The sequence below is a fragment of the Labrus mixtus genome, chromosome 11 (genome assembly GCF_963584025.1).
Source record: "Labrus mixtus chromosome 11, fLabMix1.1, whole genome shotgun sequence".
Taxonomy (NCBI): domain Eukaryota; kingdom Metazoa; phylum Chordata; class Actinopteri; order Labriformes; family Labridae; genus Labrus; species Labrus mixtus.
In genome coordinates, this window is record NC_083622.1 from 16,442,179 (window position 1) to 16,467,540 (window position 25,362).

Consider the following 25,362-nt stretch of genomic DNA (forward strand, 5'->3'; position numbering starts at 1 on the left):
CTTCATCAAGATATATGACACATTTATTAAAAGTTCTGATATGTATACACGGTATTGTACATGTGAGTGTTCAACATTGATCGTTCACTCGTATACAACATTTGGTTTGAATTCAGTTCCATGAGAAGGGTAGAGGAGCCTTTTAACGACCCCTCAGTCAGTCTGTGAGCGACCGTTTCATATCTCAATCTACAGGCTGTGACTGGTATTATAAAAGTTGTTTTGGCTGAGGCGCACTGAGACAAGGTGTGTCCTCTTTCCTTTAACTGCCGTGAATAATGCTTGGATGATAGTGCTGAAAAGAATGCTAATGTGGCTGCGAACAGTGGCCCACATTGAGTAGGAACTAAACACTTCCCTCACTTTGTTATTGTTCCCAAAAGACTACAACCTTCCCCACAGTTATAGAGGAACTATTTAAAACATTACCTGTTAACTTTGTGTCTCACAAGGAACCATTTGATATTGTAGTTCCCTCTATTTAAATAAGAAGTCTTTTACCTATCCATACAAATGAGGTCGCCTGAAATGTGTATTAATTGATCAATAAAAAATATACTGAATATTTAAATGTATTGAACACAGGCTACCCGAGGGCCATAGCAAATGGAAAACAAGGAACTCGTGAGTCTCTGTCTGTCATCCATTGTGTAGAAATGTCCTCCCAGCATGTCTTCCTCTGTCCACAATAATATACACGATAAAGCCTACACAGTAGAAAATCTATTACATGATTGAAAACAAATTCATTTGAGTAAAAAGCCGTATGTGGTTTGGATGTCTGGGGTCGCAAGAGTTTGGTGAAGTCAAAAAGGTTTGTGAACCACTGATTTAAGGGTTGCTGGTCAATCAAAGCAACATAAATATAAAGGACATAATACATTCATCACATCTTAAATGCATAGTTTTACAATAAAAAATAAACTGGACATAAAGTCATAAATAATATGACTCCATTATCCCCATTATTCCCAAAAGCATAATTTACAGTAAAGTAATACTTAAACAGCGCAGCCTCGAAAAGGTTTCACCAGCTTTAAAGATTCAATTGGACCTTTTTGGAAATATAATCAGCAATTTTCTAGACAAGTTCAATTTTAAATCCAAACTCATATTTGTTTTGGCATTACAAAGCTGGAGTCTGTTAGCTCAGCTAGCTTAGCTTAAAAACTGGAAACTCTAAACAGATCGCATTGATCCTTCCTCAGGCCACTTTTACATCTATAGCTCACAGCTCCAGGATGAAACTCCATGTAAAACTACACATTTTGGCCAGTACACTTTGTATCTGTTCAAAACCAGATCAAACATGTTAACACGTATCAATAGGTTGTTGTTTTTCTACTTTAGGAGAGAGCCAGGCTAGCTGTTTCCTCCTGTTTCCAGTCTTGATCCTAAGCTTTGCTAACTGGCTTATTTAATTTACAGCTGATGTTACAACATCTAGCTCTGTTCACAATCAGAAAAAGCCTTGTTCCCAGAAGGTCTCATTATCCCTCCGAGATCACTTAGAAACATGCAAAATGCTAAAAGCTCTTGACACATTTTAAGCAGAATATATCAGTGCAAAATCACATTTTCAGTGACCCCTCCTCCCTGAACCATTTGATCGTCACTCTCAGTAGTTTGAATGTGGCATCTTAGCGAGTAACTTGCAGGAGGAGAGGTAGAGTGCTCAGTGACGCTGGCTGCTGTGAAATGACTGCTCTAATTGTAGCACCGTATAAGAGTCTCTGAAGAGAACAATACTTGGTTTCATAAGCTTTTTCACCCGTCGCAGAATCACTGAATGCCGTACTTTGTTTCCAGCTCCTCTGCCGCCCGTCCAAGATTCATCTCTCTCAGTTTGTCCAACAACTCCTGCAGCAGAGCTCTGTGCAGCATTCCCCCACATCCTCCGCCACCTGCACGGGACCCTCTCTCAGCCCACACCCTCAGCATCTGGTAGTGAGCCTCCCGGGAGGATCTGTAATCCAGCTCCGCGTGTTCGATCTCTGAATCCCTTACACCAAGAGCGCGCATCAGCTGCTTCACCTTCAGCACAGGAACCAGATCCAGCACCATGTAGATCAGGTCAGGGACTGCAGCAGGTAGAGAGGAGAGACAGGAGGGAAAGGGGGTGTTGTGTGGAAGAGATAAGAGTTAACACAATAGTTTCTGTAAGTCTGAGCCGTAATACTCAGGACCATTGCTCTGTAAAATGCGCTGCTATCAGAGTAAAAACACTCAGTCAATAAAAAAAGAATGCATTTTGTTGGAGGTAGCGATCAATCTTCGTACAAAACAGATCACAAACTTCCTTAAGAATTTGGATCACATATTCTCAGGATGTTTTCTTGATATCTGAATGTTTGACGTTGTGCTGCTTGAATTAAAGTCACTTGACTTAAAGGTTCAATGAATCATTTGGACAATAAAACTCACTCTTGATTTCCAGAGGGGGGCTGCCCAGCAGATCGGACCTCTCCTGATCCCTCACAGGACTTTGGGGGGCAGCCTCAACACTGCTGTTAGAATGCTGCTCTTTGTATATCAGGCCGCTCTACAAAACAAGGGCAGAATACATTTCATAGACTGTAGATGAAGATCCAGCAGAGAAAAGTAAACCCTGACAGGTAGGTCAACACACCTCACACGAGTCCAGAGAGTCATCAGATGTTTCGGAGGACGACTTCAGCAACTTGTTCTTCGTGGACCGTTTTGTTGCAATGTAGGTGATGGCAACCAACACCCCCGACATTACCATAGCAACAGCAAAAAATACTCCTAATATTTTGACAAGATATCCTTCCCCGGACTCAGGAGCTGCAAAGGGTTCCGAAGGGGCACATGGTAGACATTTAGTATACATTCAATTGCTAGAGCTAAAAACACGTACAAAATCACTTTTACACCTTTTAAAAACTGAAGTTTTTTTTCTAATAATGTCAATATTTCGTCATTCAGTATTTGATTTGATGGATTTTCTCAACAATGTTGTTTCTGTTGACATGTTTGCCTAGAGCAACATAAAGTTGTAAAAGCATGACCTAGCAGCAAAGACTAGTTAGCCAACGCTAAACACTTACATTTTTAAATATTGTAAGCTGAATGATGTTGGTTATATTAAGCAAAAAACGACTTTAAATCCTGATGTCTTCCAATGCTTTAACAATAACAAAACCAACGTCCGACTGTCATTCATTATCACTTCTTAGACGGTCACTACTGCTGCTAGAACTAGAGATGGGACCAATCCGATCCTATATCGGTATCGGGTCAGATATTGATGTAATTTACGTATCGGACCGACGGCGCCGATCCACGTCACTGATCAAGAAAGATCACTGGGCACTTTAAACTTTCTCAGCTCGCTCAGACAACGTTCAGACTGAACTGTAAGAAGTGTCCACATATCATCATCACAGCAGATTCCCTGATATCCCTGATCCTTTTTATTAAAGACATCTGAAATAAAAAGTGTTTTATGTTCTTTGGACAGTAAACCAGTGCTCGGCTTATATAAGACCTTTCATATTGATACATCCAATACTACAGTGCAGAGTTGATTACAAACCACAGAATGAAACCAGGTCTCATTTAATTTACACTTTCCAACCTTAAGTTTCAGTATTTCTGCAGTCAAGCAGAGCAGAATCGACAGTCTAAGTGAATAACTGTATTCCTATGGAAAATGTACCGTTATGTGGTAACTAGTGTATTCATTTTTTCAAAATAAAAGCAGGGCTGGACGATCATAGCCCCTTTAAAAGTGCTCACGTTTTGTAGTCAGAAAAGGACACAGATGTTGGCACCCGGTGGAACAACTGGGGAGAACAGAGAGGACATTTCACAAGATTAAGGAGGAAGTCACACATGTAAAAAAAAGGAAGTGATGAACTCAAAGGCTGAGTTGCTGTTTTAAACCAGAAAATGAGTTCAAACAAGTGTATGTTAACTCTTTAAGTACAGTAGAACTGTTACTGATACCCAGGAGACGGGAATAAGTTAAAGGAGAGATAACGTTCATCTATAAAAATCTATATTAAAGGCTGGATTCATTTACACAAGAGAGGAGCTGAGGATTGTGGGATATACTCCCTGTTTGTATATTTTATTGGGTGTATGTTAACCTATGACCTATTACCTGAATAATACATAGCTTAATTACTGCTCACAAAAATGAGAGCACTTCAGCACTACCCTTATTCAAGCTTCTTATTCTTATAGTGTCGACAAAGGCTGTTTTTCTTCACTCTCCGGCCAAAATGACAATCCTTCGCTTTGTTTGACACAGCTACAATGATATTTTTCAAGACAGTAAGAGAACTTTTTTTTTCTAGATATTCAGTGAAACAGGCATTCAATGGTTTCAACATAAGCCTGTGGAAGTTACAAAGACCACATGTTTGGTAAGTGTTAAAACGTCAGTGGCAAATTTTGTGTCTCGTAACTTCTCTCTTTAGTTGCAAAAAAAATGGAAAGATTGACCAAAGTCGGACATTTTTCTGCAAGTTTCGATTCAGCAATCTTACTTCCTCAGTAACAGCTTAAAATACACCCATCCCAAACAGCCGGACACGAATACTGCATGTTCATATACTTGAGTATACTCACTTCTTGCAGGGTTCACACCTGTTCTTGACTTCGTGGTAGTTCTCTGTACATTCACACATAGTGTTTCTCCCCAGTGTACCTGTGCACAACGAGGAACATTTCAGAATCAGAATCAATAAAATAAAGTACCAGATTTAACACACTAAAAGCATTAACATAATCCATGACATTACAGGTTCATGGACTCACATGTCTCTTTTTCCTTCTCACCATGCCCACATTGTGAACATTTGATACACTGGTAAGTTTCTGAGTCGATTACATCTTTGTAATAACCGTCCTCACAGCGGCAAACAGTGTTGCGCTTTGTGTCACACGGTGATACCTCTACTTCATGCCATGATTCTGCAGAACAGATGAACAAAAATACAAAATAAACAAAACATTAGCTTATGTGGTAAACGTTGGAAAATCAATGAGGTAAACTGATAAATTAATTAATTAATGTGACTCTACTTTTGCAGATTTTGCATGTTCTGCAGTTTGGGGTGTAGTTCCTCTCTTCGTTGTACTGTGATTTAGGACAGGCGGTGCAGTTACTCCTCTGGTCCTTATCAAGACACTTTCCTACGAGCTTAAAACCTGGAGAACATAAACACCACAGTTAAGTCTTTTTTTTTGCAGGCCATTAACAAAATAGTAGATACAGTTACTGAATCACTGGTGCCAGTTATAGACATTGGATTATAGACACAATTTAACAAAAAAACAAAAACCACACTGTAGGCAAAGTTCCCCGCCAAGTCACTTCTTCATGACTTCTGATGTCCCCACTTATGACCTGAATGAGTCTCACGTGAATGGAGGATAAATGATAATCTAAAGAAGAAGTTGACGGCGTGATAAATGAAGATGACAGCAGGAGAATGACTGCCAGCGGTAAGAGATGAAGCGTGATAAGAGGTGAAACTGACACCAAAGTGCACTGAATGATTATATAGATTAGGGATGAATACAAAAGCTTAGGTAGTCAGGTACTTGTTGACGTTATTATATGAGTAACGTTTCGGTACTTGTGAACCTGCACATGAATTGTTATACTCTACAATAGTTTACTTTGTTAGCATTACAAGTGGAGCTGAGCTTTCTGGGTTTGCCTGACTGAAGACAATAAGTATGAAAGTAATGGAAGGTACACAGAGGTGTCACTTCTCCAGATACAGCTTCAGCTTTACTCAACTTTCCCACATGTGCACAGCGAGCCATATCATGGCAACAAAAAAAAACAAAACGCTTTACGGCAGGTAGTGTAACTCTCTGGGGACACATTACTCCAAAAGGCTAGAGCAAAAAATAAATAAAAAAAGATGACGATAACGTACAGGACAATATATGTGTGGCATTAAACTTGCATATCATAGAAATACTAGTTTGATGTTTAACCACATGAGGCTACACCACAAGGAGAGACCAGCGGAGACAGATAACAGGTAGTGTGCATCTCATCATCTCTTAACACATGGTATCATCACATGTTACCACTGTAACTTTTGCTGCTTTGCTAAAGTGCTCATGATGGATAGGCTGGATCTTTGTAACATAACAATGAGTAAGGTCTTTTTACCTGCTCTTTTGTAATGTTAACAGACAAAGAGGAAGGTATTTTACCTGCTTCTTGTAAGTGTCTCGAGATAACACTTGTTATGAGTTGACGCTATACAAATAAAAATTGATTGATTGATTGATTGATTGATGTTGTTGTGATGATACCAGAGCAAAGAACAGAAGCCTTGTGTCCAGACAAGCTCATAACCAAATAATGGCTACTGTAGATATGCTCCAAATAAGATTTGTAAAAGGAAGAGCTTCTGAGAGCTGATGGCATTTGTCTAGCCTGTGTAGAAGCCACCATCACGGCTAACAACAATGTTGATGTACCCAGTTTATTCTTTCTTTTTCCTTTTTAACAGTTTTAAGAGCCCTACCAGGGATGAGTGTTGCAAATAAGCATCCCCTATCCACACTACGAGACTTGCATTGGATTGCTGTATTCAGTTTGTCTATGTACATTGTATCTGTTCCTATCCAATAAACATAAAATGGAAAAAAACAAAGTGGGAAAGATACAGCAGAATTGTGCAGAACAGCAAAGTGTCTGTTTTCTTCCTACAGACATGTGCACAGCTGTCACCACAGAGTCATATGTTAACGTCACTTGTCATTTCATTCACAACTCGGATTTGGAAGACCGCTGTCCTGCAAATATGCTGATGAACGACACGCTGCAGAAAACACAGCGGACCAGCAGGACGTTGGTGTCCGACATATATACGGTAATTCATGTATGAGGGTCAGATACTGTATCCGGTACCGTATCGTGAGTTACCCTGCGATTCCCACCCCTAGATTTAATAGCAGAAGAAGAAGTCTGCTTCTGTCTTTGATTCATGTGCGGCGAAGGAAGATTAGATTACCTGGATGGCATTTGTTGCAACAAACTCCCTTTTCTTCGTTAGGATACTCGTCATCTTGACACTTCAGCCCCTCTGACAGTTGTAACAAAGCTGTCAAAGTGGGGATGAACATGCACTGCAAAATAAGAGTTACAATGAATATACAAAGACAACTTTAACTTACATCACTGGGCAGTTTCTTCACGTACTCATGCATGTTTCATGTAACATATTTCTGACCATGAGGAGCAGTATGGTGCCAGCAGAGGCTTTTGGGATCCATTTTCCTGTGTGAACTCCTCCCTCCATTATCCCAAAGGTTTTGTTCACTCCATCCGAGGCCACCTGCAAGAAAATGACCAGAGAACTTCAGATTAGTGTCCACACGGAGTTTACAACTCATCACATTTCTTTGACCAACTAGTGCAAACGATGAAGAACAGTTAAGTTTTGCCTCCATTGCCCATCCTTTAACACTGTTGTTGAGGTGTGGAGATGAGCTAACAACTAGCAAGTGACCTGAGTTGCTGGTTAAGGAAGAAATTACGCTTTATAAGGGTTTATACACTGTTTTCATTTGAGGACACAAGACAAGCCTTTTGGTTACTTTGTGCACCCCATGGACAGGGGCTGTAGGGTTGAGTGGGTGAGCAGGGTTCTAACCCGACCGGTTCCTTTCCAGCATGTAAACGGTAAATGGACTTGAGCTTGTATAGCACTTTTCTGGTCTTCTGACAACTCATATCACTTTTACACCGCATATCACGCCTGTTCACATCACGCCCTGATGGCAGAGGCTGCTCTGTAAAGTGGTCGTCAGTATTATCTCTATCTCGCCCAATTTCCAACTCCAACCACCCCCCCACCCCCAAAAAACAAGTCAAACCTTTTGTGCAAATGTTTCATGTCAATGTATTCTTATTATACAGTTTTGCCAAACATGTGACCCTTGACCCGATTACAAGTTTCAAGAGACCCAAACCACTGAAGACATCCAGAAATGTTCACTTGAAAAGAAGGTGAAGAGAACTCCTTTTGAGGTGCTCAAAGCTTAAAAAACGAAGTTTGAAAACCCAAAACAACGTCCAAACAATGTTCCAGTTATTGATCAGGACACTTAGCTATGTGCGCACATTATGGGGACTACTTTCTGACTAATAACAAATAGTCTGAATAAAAGCAGTTTCAGACCTGTGGCTCTGTGGGTTAAGTCAAGTACCATGATATTCTTTTTGGGAGGGGGCTTAGATTTCAGAGGTGTTTTTTTTTGCCTCAACAACTGAACAAGAATAAGAGAAAGGTTGCGCCAGGTTGGAATGACACAAGCAATACACAGGTAAGTTACTTTTTAATCGGATAAAACGTCGAAGTATTTTTACTTGAATGCCAAATGTCATATCTTAAATGAACTCTATTTGTTGTATGCTTCATCTTTAGCTGTTTTTATAACGGTGTGAATGAATGACCTGGCTCATCTGAGGTCGTTTCAATGTAAATGTGTTATCAATACCATGGATCACCTGTAAGAGATTAAGGTCATGGTACGGAAACATGTAAGATTGTATGGATTTTAGGGCTCCTAGAGACACAATGAACAAGTTGGTTTATCGACTGTTACATATTTCTGCGCAACTCGTTTGGCAGCCCCCCCCCCCTCACTTCACTTCACTTCACTGTCGGAGGAAAATGTTGAGAGATTTGTTCTGTAACGATTTTAAAACCGATTTACGCATTTAGCCGACATGTATCATTGACATATGTTAGAAGTAAATATACTGTAACGTTTTAGCTGTTTTTGTTTCTTTGTCATTGGTTTCGTTTTCACTAGGCTTCACACCACAACGCCCACTACACAGCCAGAAGTCTGATATGAATCTGCTCTTCCCACAGACAGTACATGCACAAGTATTTTACCGTCACTTACCTGGACGACTACCGACGGATATCTTCTTTAGGCCTACCTCACTTCCATCTACTAACACGAATGTAAATGAAGTTTAATTAGGGCTGTTTCTTGTTTCACAGCGGGCGATGTGGCGTTCGCCCTGGTCTGCCGAGCTCGAGCGGAGGCGGCCTCAGACGGGAAAAACTGCGTCACGTGGCCATTTCAAGGAATTGTGAGGCAGAGTTGGGCAACAAGAAGCCTTGGGCAAAAACAAACCTCAGCATGTCTGATGTGACAGCTTAGAATGAAGGAAATAGGTTGATTTGTTGCTTATGGACGGCTAACAGGAAAAAAAAGAAAAAAGAAAAATAATAGGTTGCAACAGTATTTCGTAAGATGACATTAACTAACTTTTGTTCATCTTTATTTCACTATTATGAGAAAGCAAGGATATTATAGAATGAGTTTGCCATTTAAACATAATCTCAAGTTAACTAAAGAACAAAGTAATTTATTGTTTGTCTTTCAAATCCAACAACTAAACATCTGTCAGACATACTGTCATATTACACATGAAAAAGGCAAATTGTATGAACTGCCGTTTTAAATCATTAATTCATGTCTAGTAATTCAGCTTCATTTATGGTGCTGTTTAGAGTAAAGCCTGTAATCACAGGCACCATAACTAAGAGGCTAGAGTTTTATCCAGTAGGCCAGCAGAGTGTAGTCTCACATGACTTGAGCTCAGTCAGCAAGACAATTGCTTCCTCAGAAAAACCACTTCCTTCCTTTCAGTCAGCAAACCAAGATATCATCTCTCTACTCCTCCTCTATCCTTTTCACTATCTAAAGCATGGTCACACTTCATATCGAGGTCTTTAAAAGAAGTAGTTAATAGGTAAAATGACCTTACAAAGTCTTCCTTACAGGTAACTGTAAACAATTTCAAGGTTCTTGTAACCTTACCTGCTGTGCAATCCTTACTGCTGACACCCCCAAATCTAAAACAGGCACGATTGATGGAGAACAATACTTAAAAAAGAAACTAAGGAAGAGAATGGTAAAGCTGAAAAAAAGCTTATTTAACGGTTAATCCATGATGTGTGTAAATGCATAATAGAGTTTGTATAAATACAAAGAGATAAATTCAAAGCATCAAAAAATACGTGAGCCAAAAAAATTAGCCCAATAATTTATCTGTTTGCAATAGCAACAGTAAAGAACTATTTCTTATAGTGTGAATGTGTTCTGATATAATCATGACGTAGCCTAATATACGATACAATTTTTAACACAATCAAAGTCTTATCAACCAATTATAAGCATCTTATAAGGGATTTTATCACCTATTAACTATACAAGGACCTTAATGTAATTGTTTGCAGACACATAAAAGTAGGTCTTCTCTGACATGCACGTGCAAACATTCTGAGTTTCACTCAGCCTGTGAGGACCTTACAGTCCTGCATGAATTCATGATGATGATAGAGTCTGCATGATTTGTTGTCACGTCCAGTAAAGACTTTTTTTTATGTGTATGCCTACTTGAGAAAACCAATGTTGACATGTTTCTGGTTAAGATTCCTCTGAAGTTCTAATCGCACATACTAATCCTTGCAGTCAATAGGCCTCAAACTGAAACCTGATGATAAGCATGAGCAGGTTTGCTCTAAGTCAGCTTAGAGTGATTCTGATGCTCCTTCATCTCTCTCACACTCATCTCTGTACTCTGTTTGCTGATCCCTCAGCCACACCATACCTCACAGGCAGCCCCTTCAAGATGTTGCTTCATCACGCTAAGACCCTGTTCTAGAAGTTACAGAATGCCACGTGATGTGGTTTCTAGCATGAGTGTTAAAAGAAAACATGACAGATGAAAAAAGGATGAGCTAAAAAAAAGAAGAGGTCCTTTGACCCAGTGTCTATTTCAGTTGAAGATAAGGATGTTTCTGAAGCAACACATTTTATTATAAAGAGAAATAAATCACAAAATGTAGTATGCTGTGTTATGTCTTCACTGAATCAGGAAAGGGTTTAGCCTACTGTACCATTATAAGACATGATGGTGTCTGCTCTCAGGCACAGACTGGTAGATGATTCCAAAAGAGAATAAGTGACGACTGTGCCTCCCATAATACTTTGGTAGACTTCAGGTATCACAAGCAGGTCTAAATTCTGTAAGCATAATGTTATCCAACCAGACAGTTAGGATTCGACTCCATACCAATGTATGTGAAACGAACAAGCAGTCACAGGTCCTGTTCTCACTGCAGAACAATATACAGCACAACTAAACTTAAAACATGGCATCGCTTCACAAACAAGAGCAGGTTGTGCGTTTGGTCAGCAGAGGCTGTACAACTGCTTTAAGAGGCCACAATGAATTCCTTGAGCCTATATCAGACTGTTTGCAGTCGCCGTTAGTGATGATAAAGGCAGAGACTTTCCTCCATAAAAAAGTTCAGCGCTGTAACCAGCATCTTTGTTACGGAGCGGCAGGACAACTGTTACTGTTACTGTCTGAAACGAAACATATTAACCATGCACATAGCAAGTTATTTTAGCCATACCATTTTGTCATGAAAAATCTGATCAAATTGGACGAGATTTTTAGAGTTGAAAAAATAAAACAAAGATTTGGTTTGAAGTGTAAATAGATATCGGTCATTAACGCTTCTCTATGTTTTTTAGCATTTTTTTTTTCAAACAAATTAAATGTACTTTACTCCTCCTAATGTCTCTCATGTCATCTCGATGCAGACAGATGACGTTCACGACGAGCTGACTAATCTCACCTTTAAGAATTTTCTTTTATCTTTTCATTTGTAATTATTAAAATGAGTTTCTTCTTAAAGCTCACCCCTGTGTGTCACACAGATGTGACTTTTCAGCATAAGGATGTTTTATTGACATGATGTTTATCTTCTCATCAGTTTTTCTCTAAGAGTTAGATGAGTGGCTTATTCAATTTTAGTGACACAACCATGTCATCCAATTTTAAGAAGCAGTCAAAGATACAAGAGATGGATTGAACCTCTAGACGAAAATACATGACTTCACTTGCACATACATACAGTTTATACCAGAACAGAGCTTTTGTATGTATACTCTTATGTATGTTTACATATCTATGTATCTATCATATATACATAAATATGGGAAGTGGCCAAAATAGAATGCATGCTTTCATACAGAGAACTTGCACATGTAAACTCTCATGCATATACATATACAGTACATGCATCTGCACACATACAGACATGCATACTTGTTTTATTTTAGTTGTTTTTTTCCGGTAGCTTCACAAACAGAAAGTGTCGATAGCTTTCAGACAAAACTTTGATTTTGGATGAAACGAGAGCGATGGTGCCAGTGGAAAGTAGTGGAGGCTGATGGAGACCATATTTTATGTAGCCGGGGGTCGCTACAGAACGCCAGAGCGATACTAGGTTAGAGATCAGTGTGGAGAGCTTTCAAAGGCATCTGTAAAAAAAAAAAAATAATATCATAATGACTCATCGTGACCTTTTATGAATAATCCCCTGAGACTGTTCTAGTCCCCTGTTCAGTCTCACACTCAGAGGGTCCCAGGACACATCTAGTATCAACTTCTCCTCAACAGTAAGTAAAGACTCTAAGAGACATTTTTAACAGGACTACATTTGACTAAAGTTTCCTATCATGTTATGGGAGATTTATATGTTGATTTGACTTTACTCTTTGTGTGTGTGTGTGTGTGTGTGAGTGTGTGTGTGTGTGTGTGTGTGTGTGTGTGGGGGGGGGGGGGGGGGTATGCATGTATTGATGTAGTTATTTCAAATCTGAAATGTATGTACATGCAATATATTATGTAGCTGAACTTCCAAAGTCTGTGTCTGTTAGGACTTGAGTGAATACATCACGTGTCATTTTCATTTTTTAAATATATGATAAAAGAAATCACAGATCTTTATCTTCCTTTACTACTTCCTCCTCCTCCCAGATGCCGTCTTTCCATTCTGTGGCTTTTACTTTCATGTGCAGCCTCTCTTTCCTCTCTGCTGTGCTCTCCATACAGTGCAATAGCTCACAGTATGCCTGGCCGAGGACAACACATCTGTTTTGTTGTAACCGCTGCCCCCCAGGTACAATGACTCCTTTATCTCTTTGGGTTTTGAACTTCCGATACGAACAGGATATAGTAGCTATAAATAACTGTGTGTTTTCTCAGGTAAAAGTATGGAGCAGCGGTCATCTAATTTATGTGAAATTAAATGTAAGCCCTGCTTAAAAAACCAGTACAGCGATACCTGGAACCTGGACTTGAGCTGCCCATTTTGTACAGTATGCAAGGAAGGTAAGTGACATCACAGCTTTAATTCTAAGGTTGAGGTGTTGTTTGAGATGTGTGAGACCTGAACTGTGTAAAAATACTATTCTAGACCTGCAGTAGAAATATTGCCTTGGTGACAGATATAAATTATTATATTATATTATATTATATTGTATATTAAATACAGCAGCTGGTCCCTGATATCCTGATTTCCTGCTTGCCAATACAAGAAGTTTAAACCCCCATTTACCTAGACAATTTCAGAATCAGAATCAGAAATACTTTATTAATCCCAGAGGGAAATTTGCTCTCTGATTATCCATGCATCATCAGAAAATAAATGTTCAATGTATTTCCATAACTAACATGCAAATACGATTATTATAGTGTATTATAAAGAGGATTTTTTTTTTAAATGAGCTGAGCACAGTAGTAGACCTAAGGGGGTCCATGTTTGTGGTTGCCGGCTTAATGTGTGTGTGTGTGTGTGTGTGTGTGTGTGTGTGTGTGTGTGTTTTCTGTCATGTTTGTTGTGTCTGTGATTCTATGTTTTTGGCCATGATGGGTTTGTGAATCATCTTCAGTCCTGTAAATACAAACATTGAAAAGAGAATTGTGTTATTTGAGATGTTACTCAACTCTGCATGTACATTAACATTTCAGAGAAGTTTGCCCATACAGAAACCTCAAGGTCAAACACCCATACAAGGGGGATTTCCCATTCAGTGTGTGTCAGGGTCGGATACAGTCAGAGAGAGATGTCATAGTGGAGGGGGGATTGGGGGGAGGTCTGAGAAACCTGTCTTGCCATGCCTCTGTGAACCAGTTTGAGGGGGTTATCAGAGTGGGATTCTTCAGCAGAAGTTCATGTTAACATGCTAATAACAGCAGCATCAAAGGCAAAGCTTACCCTGAGTGCAAAACAAAGTAGGAGGTGCAGAAAGTAGGCCATTGGAAATAAAAAGAAAAACACAGAAAAGAGAAAAACAACGGAAAGAGCAAAAGATAAAAATGTCATTACTCAGGTCTGTGCACCACAGGTGAGCACAAACAGCCTGTTATGCGCTAACTTAAAATGTCACTGTGGAAAACATAGAAGACAGAAAACACTCATGAGACAAAGTGTGTGATCACATGTAAAACACATTGAATGGTTTCAACAAAACACTTTCTTTACATGTTATAATAAAGATGTTAACACATTTCTGTCTAAGATTACCTTGCAGCTTTAATCCGCAACTTTAAATCTGACATTTCTCACAGAAAAATCTCCAGTAGTTGTCTCTTTAAATCTGCACTTTTTTGCAGTTTTTGTGCATAAAGGTGGATGTTCAAAATGCCTAAAACGTCTTATACCACACATGCAGGGGCTTTACAGCAGTTAATTGTAATGGAAAATTATTTAGATGGAAATGATTCAACCCACACAAAAATGTTACACAGTGCTTGTGTCGTTCAGCAGTGTTGATACAAAGAATATTAAGTTATAATTCATTCTAATCAAGGTGTGTAGGCTGCAAGGATTCAGAGCTGCAAACAGGAGTTTGAAGTATGCCACATATATTAAACTTATTTACTAATATTTTAAAGTTTTTAAGGTTTTAGATGCCCTTCAATTACAACTGTCATATCAGGATTATTAGAAAACTGCTCGGAGGTGGGACTCCGAGAGAAATTTTGTATTTTGTTCTTTCCCCTGTGAATGTCCTAAAGCAGTCTGATGTAGAAACCCACGAAAAATATGAATTTAGAGAATGAAAAGAAAATCTCACTGTACGATATTTGATATTCATGAAACACTACAAAAAGGCAAAGCTGCACTGTTAACCCTTCCAGAGCCTTTCAGCAAGAACCCCTTCCAGCTCCAAAATCTTTAGATTCGTAGCAGAAAGACAATCGCCATACATTGTTAAATGTGAGATTGTATTATACACCTGCAGAATGGATAATCTGTTTTTTTTAAGTATTCAATTGATCTAGTAATTGTGGAGAAAGTTCATTATGGGGACTGGAAAACAACCAAATGTAGCCAAGGCAAGTTTGTACTGCAGATCACAATGTAGGCTGGATGCATTTTCATCCAAAGAATCCTGGAAAGGTCTCATTGTTACAAGTTAACTTCAGCTGTCTATGAGTCCTTTAAATATACTATTCATTTCATGCCAATGTTTTATATCTGTAAGCTAAGTGTTTAATTGTGTATGTTTAGGTATTTATAAAGATATTTTCATCATTAGTTTATAAAACCGTATATTGCAAAATAAGAAAATTAAGGAAGCACCTACATTTCAAATAAGGAAAGCATTGATGCAATATTATTTGAGTACTGAAAGAACGGTATTGGAGGACAGAAACAGTTTCACAGTATATGGAGCACAATATATGAAGCTCAGACTGAATGGAGCTTAGTCCAAAAAGTCCCAAAACTCTAAGGAACCCCTTAACCTGCCCTGTTGTCTATGTAAGTGTAAGTGTATACATGTGTCTGTGTGTGTTTGTGTGTTGTTTGTAATAGTAATTCTTATTGTTTATATGGTGGATAACTATATAATATGTTTGTTTGTTTGTGGGTGAAGGACAAGTACAACCTATGAGATAGATGTAGATGTAGATGGTGAACAATGTAAGCATGGTCTATCAAATCATTTTTTTTTTGCCATTTTCTTATGAAACTATGATTATTAATGATGTTGTAACATTGAATGTACTCAGACCCTTACTCACTCTCTCACTCTCCTTCAATGAAATACAATAAAAGGTATTTCTAAAGAAAGACAGTCAAAGTAACGTTTAAATACTGAGAAAGTTGAGTTGTCTGTCTTTACAGAGAATGTTTCAAAAGGGAAATGTCAACAGTATTATTAGTTATAACCAGAGTCTTTACCTGCCATGCCCAGTTTGTGAGTCATTTCTCTTTTTCAGATTTATGTCACATTATAACGACGACTTTAGATAATTTTATGTGCCGGTTACACACTTACAAACTCAGAATCATCACAACAGTTCATATTTCACTGACAGCTGTTTGATAAATGTTTGTTATATTTTTACAGCAAACATCGAGTACAAGTCGCAGTGTAACAGCACTCATGATGCTGTGTGCAGATGTAAAGCTGGCTACAGATGCAAAGACCAACCCTGCACAAAGTGTGAACAGATACCGACCACCACCATCGCCAACACACTCCATCCACCCTCCACCACCACCGCCACCACCACAATCTACCCGTCTACTAAAGGTTGACGCCCTCTTCACACATTTAATCCAATTTGTCACATGCTATACAATGTTTTCTCTTTGTAAAATATTTCCCCGTCACATTTTAAAGACAAAAAGGTAAAAGGGAGGTTTTCAGGAGTGTATTTACATAACGTAACTTAAAATCTAGGAATTCAAAACAGGTTGGTCGTTAAATCTGAAAGCTAAAGGTGTTAACTTATCAGCGGATACAATCTGAACTCTAAAAATATAAAATAGATAAAATAAGAAGGAAAGCTGCCTTTCCAAAATAATGAAAGAGCTCTGCTAGAGAAGTCTGAAGCTAAATTCTGATAACATCATAGCTAATTAGCCATAAAGAAACCATTTGTTTCATTATCAGACAAACAAACTGACTTGCTAAATCTTACAGACAAAAAAATTGGGCACCGCAAGCTGATATATAATTTTGCTTAACTTTTTTCAAAAAACAAAAACCAGACATTAACAACCAGAAAGTATATAAATTATAACATACTGCAGTGTTAACTTGAGCTGGGCTCTTCTAATTTGGTTTAAAGTAGTATGACATTTATTTTTGGTGTTATTTGGGTAAAATTCCATGATATCCGGTAAAGTTGTTGTACTGTGGGCTGAAATCGAATCAGCACTCAGCAGCTCTTCTTGGCTTTGTATTTAGGATTCCGAAATTCTCGAATATCTAAACCGTGACGGACACTTTTTGGCCAATCACAGCTCATTTCAGAGCAGGGCGTCGCTATTGGATGTTCGTAAAAGTGTGGATATTAGTTGCATTTTTAAAGCTGATGTCCCTTCAGGGAAGATCATTTTTCAATCTCTAATCAACATAATTTCCATTTAGTTGCTTGAAAACACAAACCAGGATAAAAGCTTGACATAAAACGTTTGTTTAGCCTTTCTGGTTTAACATCTGTTGAACCTCAACAGACATCACAGTATGATCAGGTCGGATTTGTGGTCTTTTTGCAACAAATTTTGGTTTCGGTTGTGAGAAATTGTTCAGGGTGAACCACAATTTGTAGCTTTAGGGAATACGCCTAATAGAATTTCTAGTTGATCATTTTGATTTAAAACATTAACATGTAAGTTCAAAGACTCACATGAGTTGTTATTTGAGAATTGAGTTGTTGTTTTTTGCATTGGGATTATTTGTTACTAATTGATTATAACCTCAGCCACTGCGAGTTTTTAATGTGCAGCATCCATTCAGATCAAGATCAGACACACAAAGTGACAAAGGTCATTTTACATCTTTTAATATTTAAGACTTTCTGGGACTTCAGAGTGACTCACTGTCTAATCTGAATCATGGCCTGTTTTTATATTTCCACTGAACTCTTAAAAGTGTTAACAACACCCACTTGGTCATTTACTTTTTGATATATCCTCAAGTCCTAAATCCTGCTGAGTTTAAAAAATGATCTAGTTCTACCTGTGCCGATAAAAACAAGAAGTGATTGATCGCTTTCCTCAGTGGGTGTTCAATCCCTCTTTTTCACATTCCCACAGATAGCACGTGGTTCCTGGTGACAGTCGCCCTCCTGTGTGGATTTTTTGCAATTATTGTCGTTGCCAAAATCTACTCTTTTCAGCGCTGGATCAGAAACAGGCTTGGTGAGTAAATGTATATGTTCCATTTACCTCTGTTTTATAGATTTATAAAATTAATTCAAATTAATTCAAAATTGAATTATCTTAAGCTATTATTATCCCACAGTTTAATCTAATTCCTGAATCAAACCTCTCTGTCTTGTCTTTATGCTCAGGGTACATCTTCCCTGAAAAGGTTGTGCCTGTACTTCCATGCTCAGAGGATGATGTATCAAAGCCTATCCAGGAAGTGTGTGGAAAATGTGAACAACTCCTTGATGTTTGAGTTATATACAATAACCTTGACCTGGAAGAGACAGCATTTTACAGGTGGAAATTTAAAGACACAGATCAGATGGCAAGCATTTATCCTTGCTTTGGACTTTTTCAACAGACAGAGGCAAACATCTCTCAATCCATGCTGGTCAATGGAGCCACAGAGAACGGTTGTTACAGGACTGATGGGGTCTCCTGGCAGAGGAAGGACTGTGTGAAATCTGTGGCATTGAGATGATAAAAGTGTTTTAAAGAGGACATGTTACTTTTTTCACCTTTTAAAACAGGTCTCCTGTGGTCTAAATTAAACATCTGTGCTGTGCTTTGATCAAAATACAACACGAATCAGCACCAGAGGAGGTTTGTGACCGTGTATAAACCAGCTCTCTCAGAACGCTCCGATTTGGTGTGTGTGTCTCTTTAAATGCAATGAACCTCCCCTGAGTTTTCCCGGTAGACATCACTCCTTCGCTAGCGAGAATAAAAATGGCTGGAATCCATTGGTGGAGATATCAGGGGAGGGGAGGGGATTTTTTTTTTTTTTTACCAGAATCCCACAGTGATGTCACAAGTTGAGCAAATTTGAAATGGAGCATTTTTCTCTGTGTTGTAGGACTTATGCAGACCACAAACAAAGGACTGGATGGGTTTAATTCACATTTAGTGGGTCAGTAGACACTCAGGTTACCCAAATATATGTTCATAATATGTCCCCTTTAAAGCACATAGATCCAGTTAAGATAGTAAGACTGTGGTTGTGCATGAGTTGAATGTGCAGCATGTTGCTAAATGGGGGTATGTACTATGTTAACAACAATTAATTTCACATCTTAAGATTTAAGTGTTTATGTAAATAGACTTTGTACAAATCACAAGTAAATGTTTTCATCTCACATATCCAGGTTTTCATTCTCAATAAAATTTATTCGTTATCAAAATGTTATTTCATGCAAAAATGTCTTCTTCATTACCTTAGAGAGCAGAGCTTATAAAGCAGAATTTACAAGTCAATTTTGAATTAGAGGTAACAAAGGAAATCACCATCCAGCAGTTCTTCCCAGAGTTTGAGTTCTTACTTGCTGCACGTTTTTCCAGAAACTGCAGATTGAAATGTCTCTGTGAACCTCAATGAACCAAAAACTGCTCCGTCGTTTTACAGTTTCTTCCTTTAAAAGTCTTGGATGTCGGCAGTCATAGCCACCAAAACAAAAGATTAATTTGATTCATCATAGAACTTCTTCTTCTGACATGTGGCAGTCCTTCCCCTCTTCCTGAGAGGGGATGACCATGCTGTCCATCTCTACACTCCTCTCCTCCTCAGAGAGATGAACTCTGGTTGAGGATGTGGGTTGAAAGACAGGACAGTCTCTCTCGTCTTCTTCCTTGCGGCAACCCCTCTTCACTGTCTTCACACCTTCAATTGTTGGACCAACTTGGCCTGTGAATTGATTGAGCAAGCTGAAGATGACTGTCCCTGGATTGTGGACATGGACTGGCCCTACAGAGATAATAAAAAACAAAAACAGCAACAAGTATGCTTAAAGCAAAGTTTCTTATTGACCTTTTTGTCATAGCAGGACAACTACGTTAATCCTGTACTCATAACAGAAACACAGCTGTTTTTGTAACAGTTTTTATCTGTATGACCCCAAAGAGTGAGACGAGTATTTCACATGAAAGTCTTATATCACTCATCAGTACCCTGATTGGCTGCTGAGAGGGACAATGGTTGCTGCTTTGCACTGAATGAGTCTCTGGGTAGCTGATGAGTCGGCTCCCTCAGCTTGTGAGAACCTTCTCTACCGCCCTAAAAAAGAAAACTGTCATCAGTTTAAGGGAAACAGAAAATAAATGATCCGGTATATGAAGGTTCATGACAGTGTTAAGGTCAGAAGTTGCTCTGCTTACCTCATTGCATAGCTTTGACATAGCTGGGAAAACAGCAGGTAAGGAAATTAGTAATCAAAAGTAATTTTTGGACACTTGTCCACATGCTGAATCAACCTATGTATGATTTAGAAAGCCACTAACCATCTTTATCATTTCTGCAAAGCTAATGACACATCTCAGATTAAAGTAATTTCCAAAAAAGCTTTCAGTAAACTGTTCAGTGTTTCCTCAGAGTGTTACCATTAACTTTTACACCAGAAAATTACCATGTCCCTAATTTACACACCACCTCACCTTGCTTCAAACAAGATTCATCTCCATGGCAACGAACAACGGACAGGATGACAAGGGCCAAAAATCCGATGACAACAATTGGACACAAGATTGCCGCCAGATGGCTGTTCGTCTTGTCTTTGAAAAAAAAAACAAGAAAACCTTGAGGCTGCACTTGAGCGCAGGGGGATTTTGAGCTAAATGCTAACATACTCATAATTACATAAACGCTAACATGGGATCGTGCCTATGTTCCCACAGCCCTATGTTCCCACATTTCTAAGACTTTTTTCAAAATTAGGCCCTATGTTCCCACATTTCCTTCTTAATAAATTTGTATCAGTTAGGGTAAGGGTAACTTACCCTAACCCTTCCCCTATCCTAACCCTACCCTGTGGGAACATAGAGCCTAATTTTGAGAAAATGTACCTACAATGTTGACCTGGTGATTGAGCTACAAGCCTAGAGTTAAGGGAAGACTGAAGTTATAGTCTTAATTAAAGAAACAAGAATACATGTAAAAAATGAACTTCATTTAAGTTCATCCAGGAGTTTTCGAGATATTTCATATAGAACCTCATACATTAGCTTCCTGGTGTGACAAGATGAAAGGGAATCATCAAAGTCAATACAACTTTTCTACCCTGCTGATTTAATTCTTTTAAAATATAATTTACCGACAGATACTAAGAATTTTCACAGTATATAGTACATAAAAGAGTTTAACCTGCTGGTAACACAATAGAAAAAGGTATGGAATAATTTATGTAAATGAGGATTATACTATGCACCAGCTTCAAATACAATCCAAGCAACTGTCTTTATCCTTCCATACATGAACTATACCACAGACAGGCTGTCATTGGGTGAGAGGCGGGGTACATCCTGGACTGTTCACCAGTCAATCACAGGGCTGACTGGAAAATCAAAAATCGAATAAATGTATGGATACGATCCCTGTACTATTTTCACATTCATTTTGAAACACACACTTACCTGTTTTGAGATGTGTGTCATTTCCTGCCTGTGGGATGGACAGAGGGCCACACCTGACAGACAACCAGTCATACTCACATTCACACCTACGGGCAATTTAGAGTAACCAATTAACCTAATGAGCATGTCTTTGGACTGTGGGGGGAAGCTGGATTACCCTGAGAGAACCCACACATGCACAGGGAGAACATGCAGGCTCAGGGAAGTTCCTGTCCGACGTGGATTTGAACCTGGAACCTCCTTGCTGTGAGGCAACGGAACTAACCACTGCACCACCGTGCAGCCCTACTGCCTTTATTTTATTTATTTTTTAGGATTCATCCTCTGGGGACAAAGTGCATTTGTCCAGACTTTAATGGCCACCCATGTAGAACTTGTGTGACTGGTATTGTCATCTCTATTGCCATGCCCTCAGTGTGTCTCAAAAAAATCAAAAATCAAATAAATGTATGGATACGATCCCTGTACTATTTTCACATTCATTTTGAAACACACACTTACCTGTTTTGAGATGTGTGTCATTTCCTGCCTGTGGGACGGACAGAGGGCCACACCTGAGATGTGAGATAAAAAGTTTAGTATCTCAGGTATCTCAAATATGTGACCCATTAAACAAGGACACACTGCAATGTCTGTAGATTCTTTACGAGATACTAAACCATTCTTAATTGTGGACATTTTAATATTTTGGTTTCAATGTAAGTCCACTGTTTAAAGACTCCATTCTGTGAGGTCTTTATTGGGTACTGCATCTACTATTATCCATGACTCACTTGGGAAACTTGCAGGATTTGGCAGAAGTGCTGCTATGTCCTGAGGAAGCTGAGGAAGGTGTGTGATTATCTTGGCCTGAGATAATGGCTGCAGCTTCTGGAAAACGAGAACATCAAGGACAAATTCACAGAAGAGTAAGTGAAAGTAACTTCTAAGGAATGAAGCAGAAACAATAAGAGGTGCTGTTATGTCAAAAGCGCATATATTTGAAAGGTCATCGCTCATCCTGCTTTGGTTTTTTAGACACTGGGACTTGATTATTTCCATTTTGTGACATTTTGTTCTTGTGCTACTTACTTTCAAAGTAAGGTTTAGTTTTCACATCAGCAGAATAAAAGATGTAATTTATAACCGGGTTAGATTTTAAGATCCTTCTTCTTTCTCTGGAAATTAGATTGAGAAACAATGTTGTTTACGTGAAGCCGCTGACCTGCACTGCTAAGCGTCCGGTCAAGAACCTTTGTTGCATATCATTCTCTCTCCCCTCATTTCCTGTCCTCTCTCTGCTGTTGTCTTGTGACAAAAGCAAACAAATTCCTGCAGATAATATACTTTAAAAAATCCCTAAAGCCCCTGTATGAGGAGTTATAAACTGGTTATAAACTGACTAACATTAATAGGGATTCTTGACCTGACTAACTAATTTTCAATGTCTGTAACTGCTGCCCCAGGGTATGTGTCAGACTCGATGATTAACAGCCCTTTTTTTCCCCACAGCACATATTGACAATGAGTCATATATTTGACTGAGGACGAGACTTTTCTCTCAGGAAACATCACTGACACATGCACAGGCAGGATTAGCAAAGAGATAGGACAAGATCTGCTTGGTCCACAGGGGGCACCAAAACTTCTTCACAGGACCGTCAGACTACCAACTTTCAGGAAATCAAAACTTCAATGCACTTTGTAGCTCTTAGAAAGGGTAATGGGTTTTCTCAACTAGCATGCAAACCAACAAGACAACATATTATTCATTTATTTTTTTCAAAAAAACATTTTATCTCTTCAAGTAATCAAGTTTATCTATATATGTTTAGTGTTTCAATATTTCTGCTAATACTTCATGTAGGACTTAATGCTTGACCACAAGAAGTAATGCTGTATTTGTCATTGTACTCTTATTATCTAAGTTATCTATCTGTATGTGTTTTTTATCTGGTCAACCCTTTTAAAACTGTATTCCAGGTGTTTCTGGTGTCATTATTTGTCATTCAGCCACAGTCAGTGAAAAACCTCTGTGGTATATTCTGTTTGTAATGACGCCCCCTGCTGGTTGAAGTTAAGGCCTTTCCAATGTGGAAATGTCACTTAAAGATAAACTCTTGCACACTGTTTAACTTGCAAACAAACATTTATTAGCAACTTTTTGCCTGATGAGGGTCTAGTACCGAAACGTTTGACAGTGTGCAGGAGTTTCTCTTTAAGTTTTGATGGATACGTTGCTCTCCTACGCACCTGTCTTTTGAAGTGGATGTGGGAAGGTTTTTTGTCATTTCAATGTGAAAATGTACCAGTTTATTCACCAGTTGAGGATGCTTCCTTGATCTTGACACAATATCTGCAATTTTTTGAAAAGGGGACGGAGTCAGAGCATCTGTAACCGGCCTCACAGATGCACTCTACATCAGACTTGCTGGTGCAAGGGTGAACCACCTTCAGATTGTAATCTAAGACAGTGGATGAAAAGGTTATAAATTTACTATCTATCTATCTATATATATATATATATATACATAACTGCTGGAATAGATAGAAATGACTCATTGTTTCTCTACCTGGTCTGCAGTCTCCATAGCAGCGATGACAGCTGCCTTCTCGGTTTATCTTAGTCGTGTAGCTTCCTGCAGGACAAGGCTTGCACTCTGTACAAGACATCCGAAACTCACCTGACATTAAAGAGAGACACAAATGAGAACAACCGGAAGACAAGCTGAGCAAACAGAGCGTATGTTAATGAAGGATGTGGTCATTTTTTCATCAAGACAGGCTGAACAAACGTGCAAGGCATACAGACAGAGAGAGAAAGAATGATAAAGTATGTGTCAGTGCTTCATAGTAATTTCCAGATGTTTTCGACAACTGCTGATTCATTCATTTCAACAGAGTCACAGCTTCAAGAGGGACAGACGGAAAATTGATTGAAAGAGACCAACGACAAAACAGAAGCAGCTCAAGCCAGGTGAACATTTCTGTACCTGCAGGACACAGTTTACACATTGTGCCCCCTCCTTCGTCGTACCACCTGTCCTCCTCCTGTTCACACATTAAAGCAATTAAAGCGGATCCACTCATCTCGAATATGTCCTGATAAACTAGTTCAGACATAGTGAAACATTCAACTTCAGTTTTGCCACTTCCTAGTCCTTTAAAAGCAAATGAGAAAAATGTTTTGCTGTCTAAAATGTCACCACTCTTAAAGCAGATCAAATGAAGTGGATGTGAATTTCTTACCTGCAGTGAGATAGGAAGCAACTGTGCAAAGAACATCAACACAATCACAAAACATTGCATCCTGTGGACAGACATCAGAAAACAACTTTTACAAAATGCCATGTAAGAGTTCAAACCTCAAACAAAATTAAAGGCAGCTCATGTTTGTAAAGTTCAATAAGGCTTGACGTCAAAAAGTCAATTAAAATTAATCAAAAGAACCAAATCCTACCTTCTATATGATGTGACTTCTGCTCTCTTTCTTTTGTTTAGTTAACTTCCTCAAAGTGTGACTGTCTCTCTCTCTCTCTCTCTCTCTATCTCTCTCTTTCTCTCTCTCGGCCAATCATCTGTGTCATTGTTTCCTTACCTGCTTACATCTTCCTTTCTTTCTTCGCCCACACAGCTCTGCCGGTATGTTCTGTTTATGTTTTGCTCATCCACTGTTTCTGCCACAGAGCCTCGTCACTTTCCGTCCAAACTGTGAGAACTGACGAAGAAGGAATCAAAGAAGTGTTGTGCAGTTAACGTTCAAAAATGTGATGGATAAGAAAGGAGCTCTTTTTGTGGTAATAGTTTTTCAATCGTTTTTAAAGAACAGCACAATCAGAACAAGGGCTACATCAGGTGGAAACTGTAGAGCAACGACATATGGTCAGTCATCTTTCTCAGTAAGAGGAACACACCTCTGGAACACATCATG

At 38.8% G+C, this 25,362-nt stretch overlaps 3 protein-coding genes across 6 annotated transcripts; 1 reads left to right on the forward strand and 2 right to left on the reverse strand.

Moving 5' to 3' along the window:
* Positions 1-1,025: 1,025 nt before the first annotated feature.
* Positions 1,026-9,049, reverse strand: tnfrsf1a (tumor necrosis factor receptor superfamily, member 1a). The gene is made up of 10 exons (XM_061049293.1): positions 8,914-9,049; positions 7,230-7,334; positions 7,011-7,125; positions 5,053-5,178; positions 4,786-4,941; positions 4,597-4,675; positions 3,760-3,806; positions 2,630-2,805; positions 2,425-2,542; positions 1,026-2,081 (listed from the first exon to the last, which is right to left on the reverse strand). Exons 2-10 carry the CDS (start codon positions 7,296-7,298, stop codon positions 1,783-1,785), a joined length of 1,185 nt encoding a protein of 394 aa, XP_060905276.1. The 5' UTR covers positions 7,299-7,334; positions 8,914-9,049; the 3' UTR covers positions 1,026-1,782.
* On the forward strand, positions 8,236-19,236 carry cd27 (CD27 molecule). 2 transcript variants are annotated; one of them, XM_061049335.1, is made up of 5 exons: positions 8,236-8,325; positions 12,857-12,998; positions 13,085-13,210; positions 16,240-16,425; positions 17,937-19,236. In XM_061049335.1, the coding sequence occupies exons 2-5, from the start codon at positions 12,857-12,859 to the stop codon at positions 18,047-18,049; spliced, it is 567 nt and encodes a 188-aa protein (XP_060905318.1). In that variant the 5' UTR covers positions 8,236-8,325; the 3' UTR covers positions 18,050-19,236. The 2 variants fall into 2 exon arrangements, with proteins under 2 accessions (XP_060905318.1, XP_060905317.1); XM_061049334.1 differs by lacking the exon at positions 8,236-8,325 and adding an exon at positions 12,095-12,495.
* Positions 19,124-25,044, reverse strand: si:dkey-260g12.1 (tumor necrosis factor receptor superfamily member 5). 3 transcript variants are annotated; one of them, XM_061049292.1, is made up of 11 exons: positions 24,892-25,044; positions 24,681-24,741; positions 24,425-24,482; positions 24,005-24,115; positions 23,753-23,896; positions 22,226-22,322; positions 21,453-21,505; positions 20,478-20,594; positions 20,202-20,224; positions 19,995-20,100; positions 19,124-19,791 (listed from the first exon to the last, which is right to left on the reverse strand). In XM_061049292.1, the coding sequence occupies exons 2-11, from the start codon at positions 24,738-24,740 to the stop codon at positions 19,520-19,522; spliced, it is 1,041 nt and encodes a 346-aa protein (XP_060905275.1). In that variant the 5' UTR covers position 24,741; positions 24,892-25,044; the 3' UTR covers positions 19,124-19,519. The 3 variants fall into 3 exon arrangements, with proteins under 3 accessions (XP_060905275.1, XP_060905273.1, XP_060905274.1); XM_061049290.1 differs by having other exon boundaries at positions 24,425-24,741; XM_061049291.1 differs by lacking the exon at positions 21,453-21,505 and adding an exon at positions 21,954-22,006 and having other exon boundaries at positions 24,425-24,741.
* Between the last annotated feature and the right edge of the window lie 318 nt (positions 25,045-25,362).

Bases quoted from the DNA above. Each gene is read 5' to 3' on its own strand.
- tnfrsf1a (XM_061049293.1), bottom strand. From the start codon at position 7,298: ATGGAGGGAGGAGTTCACACAGGAAAATGGATCCCAAAAGCCTCTGCT. The intron at 7,126-7,229 runs GTCAGAAATATG...CTTATTTTGCAG, and splicing joins GCACCATACTGCTCCTCATG to TGCATGTTCATCCCCACTTT. The intron at 2,806-3,759 runs GTGAGCACTTTT...AACCCTTTGCAG, and splicing joins TCCTTTTCTGACTACAAAAC to CTCCTGAGTCCGGGGAAGGA.
- cd27 (XM_061049335.1), top strand. From the start codon at position 12,857: ATGCCGTCTTTCCATTCTGTGGCTTTTACTTTCATGTGCAGCCTCTCT. The intron at 12,999-13,084 runs GTACAATGACTC...GTGTTTTCTCAG, and splicing joins TTGTAACCGCTGCCCCCCAG to GTAAAAGTATGGAGCAGCGG. The intron at 13,211-16,239 runs GTAAGTGACATC...ATATTTTTACAG, and splicing joins TTGTACAGTATGCAAGGAAG to CAAACATCGAGTACAAGTCG.
- si:dkey-260g12.1 (XM_061049290.1), bottom strand. From the start codon at position 24,740: ATGCAATGTTTTGTGATTGTGTTGATGTTCTTTGCACAGTTGCTTCCT. The intron at 22,323-23,752 runs GTGAATAAACTG...CTCGTTTTCCAG, and splicing joins CAAGGAAGCATCCTCAACTG to AAGCTGCAGCCATTATCTCA. The intron at 21,506-22,225 runs GTGAGTCATGGA...GTTGTCTGTCAG, and splicing joins AAATCCTGCAAGTTTCCCAA to GTGTGGCCCTCTGTCCATCC.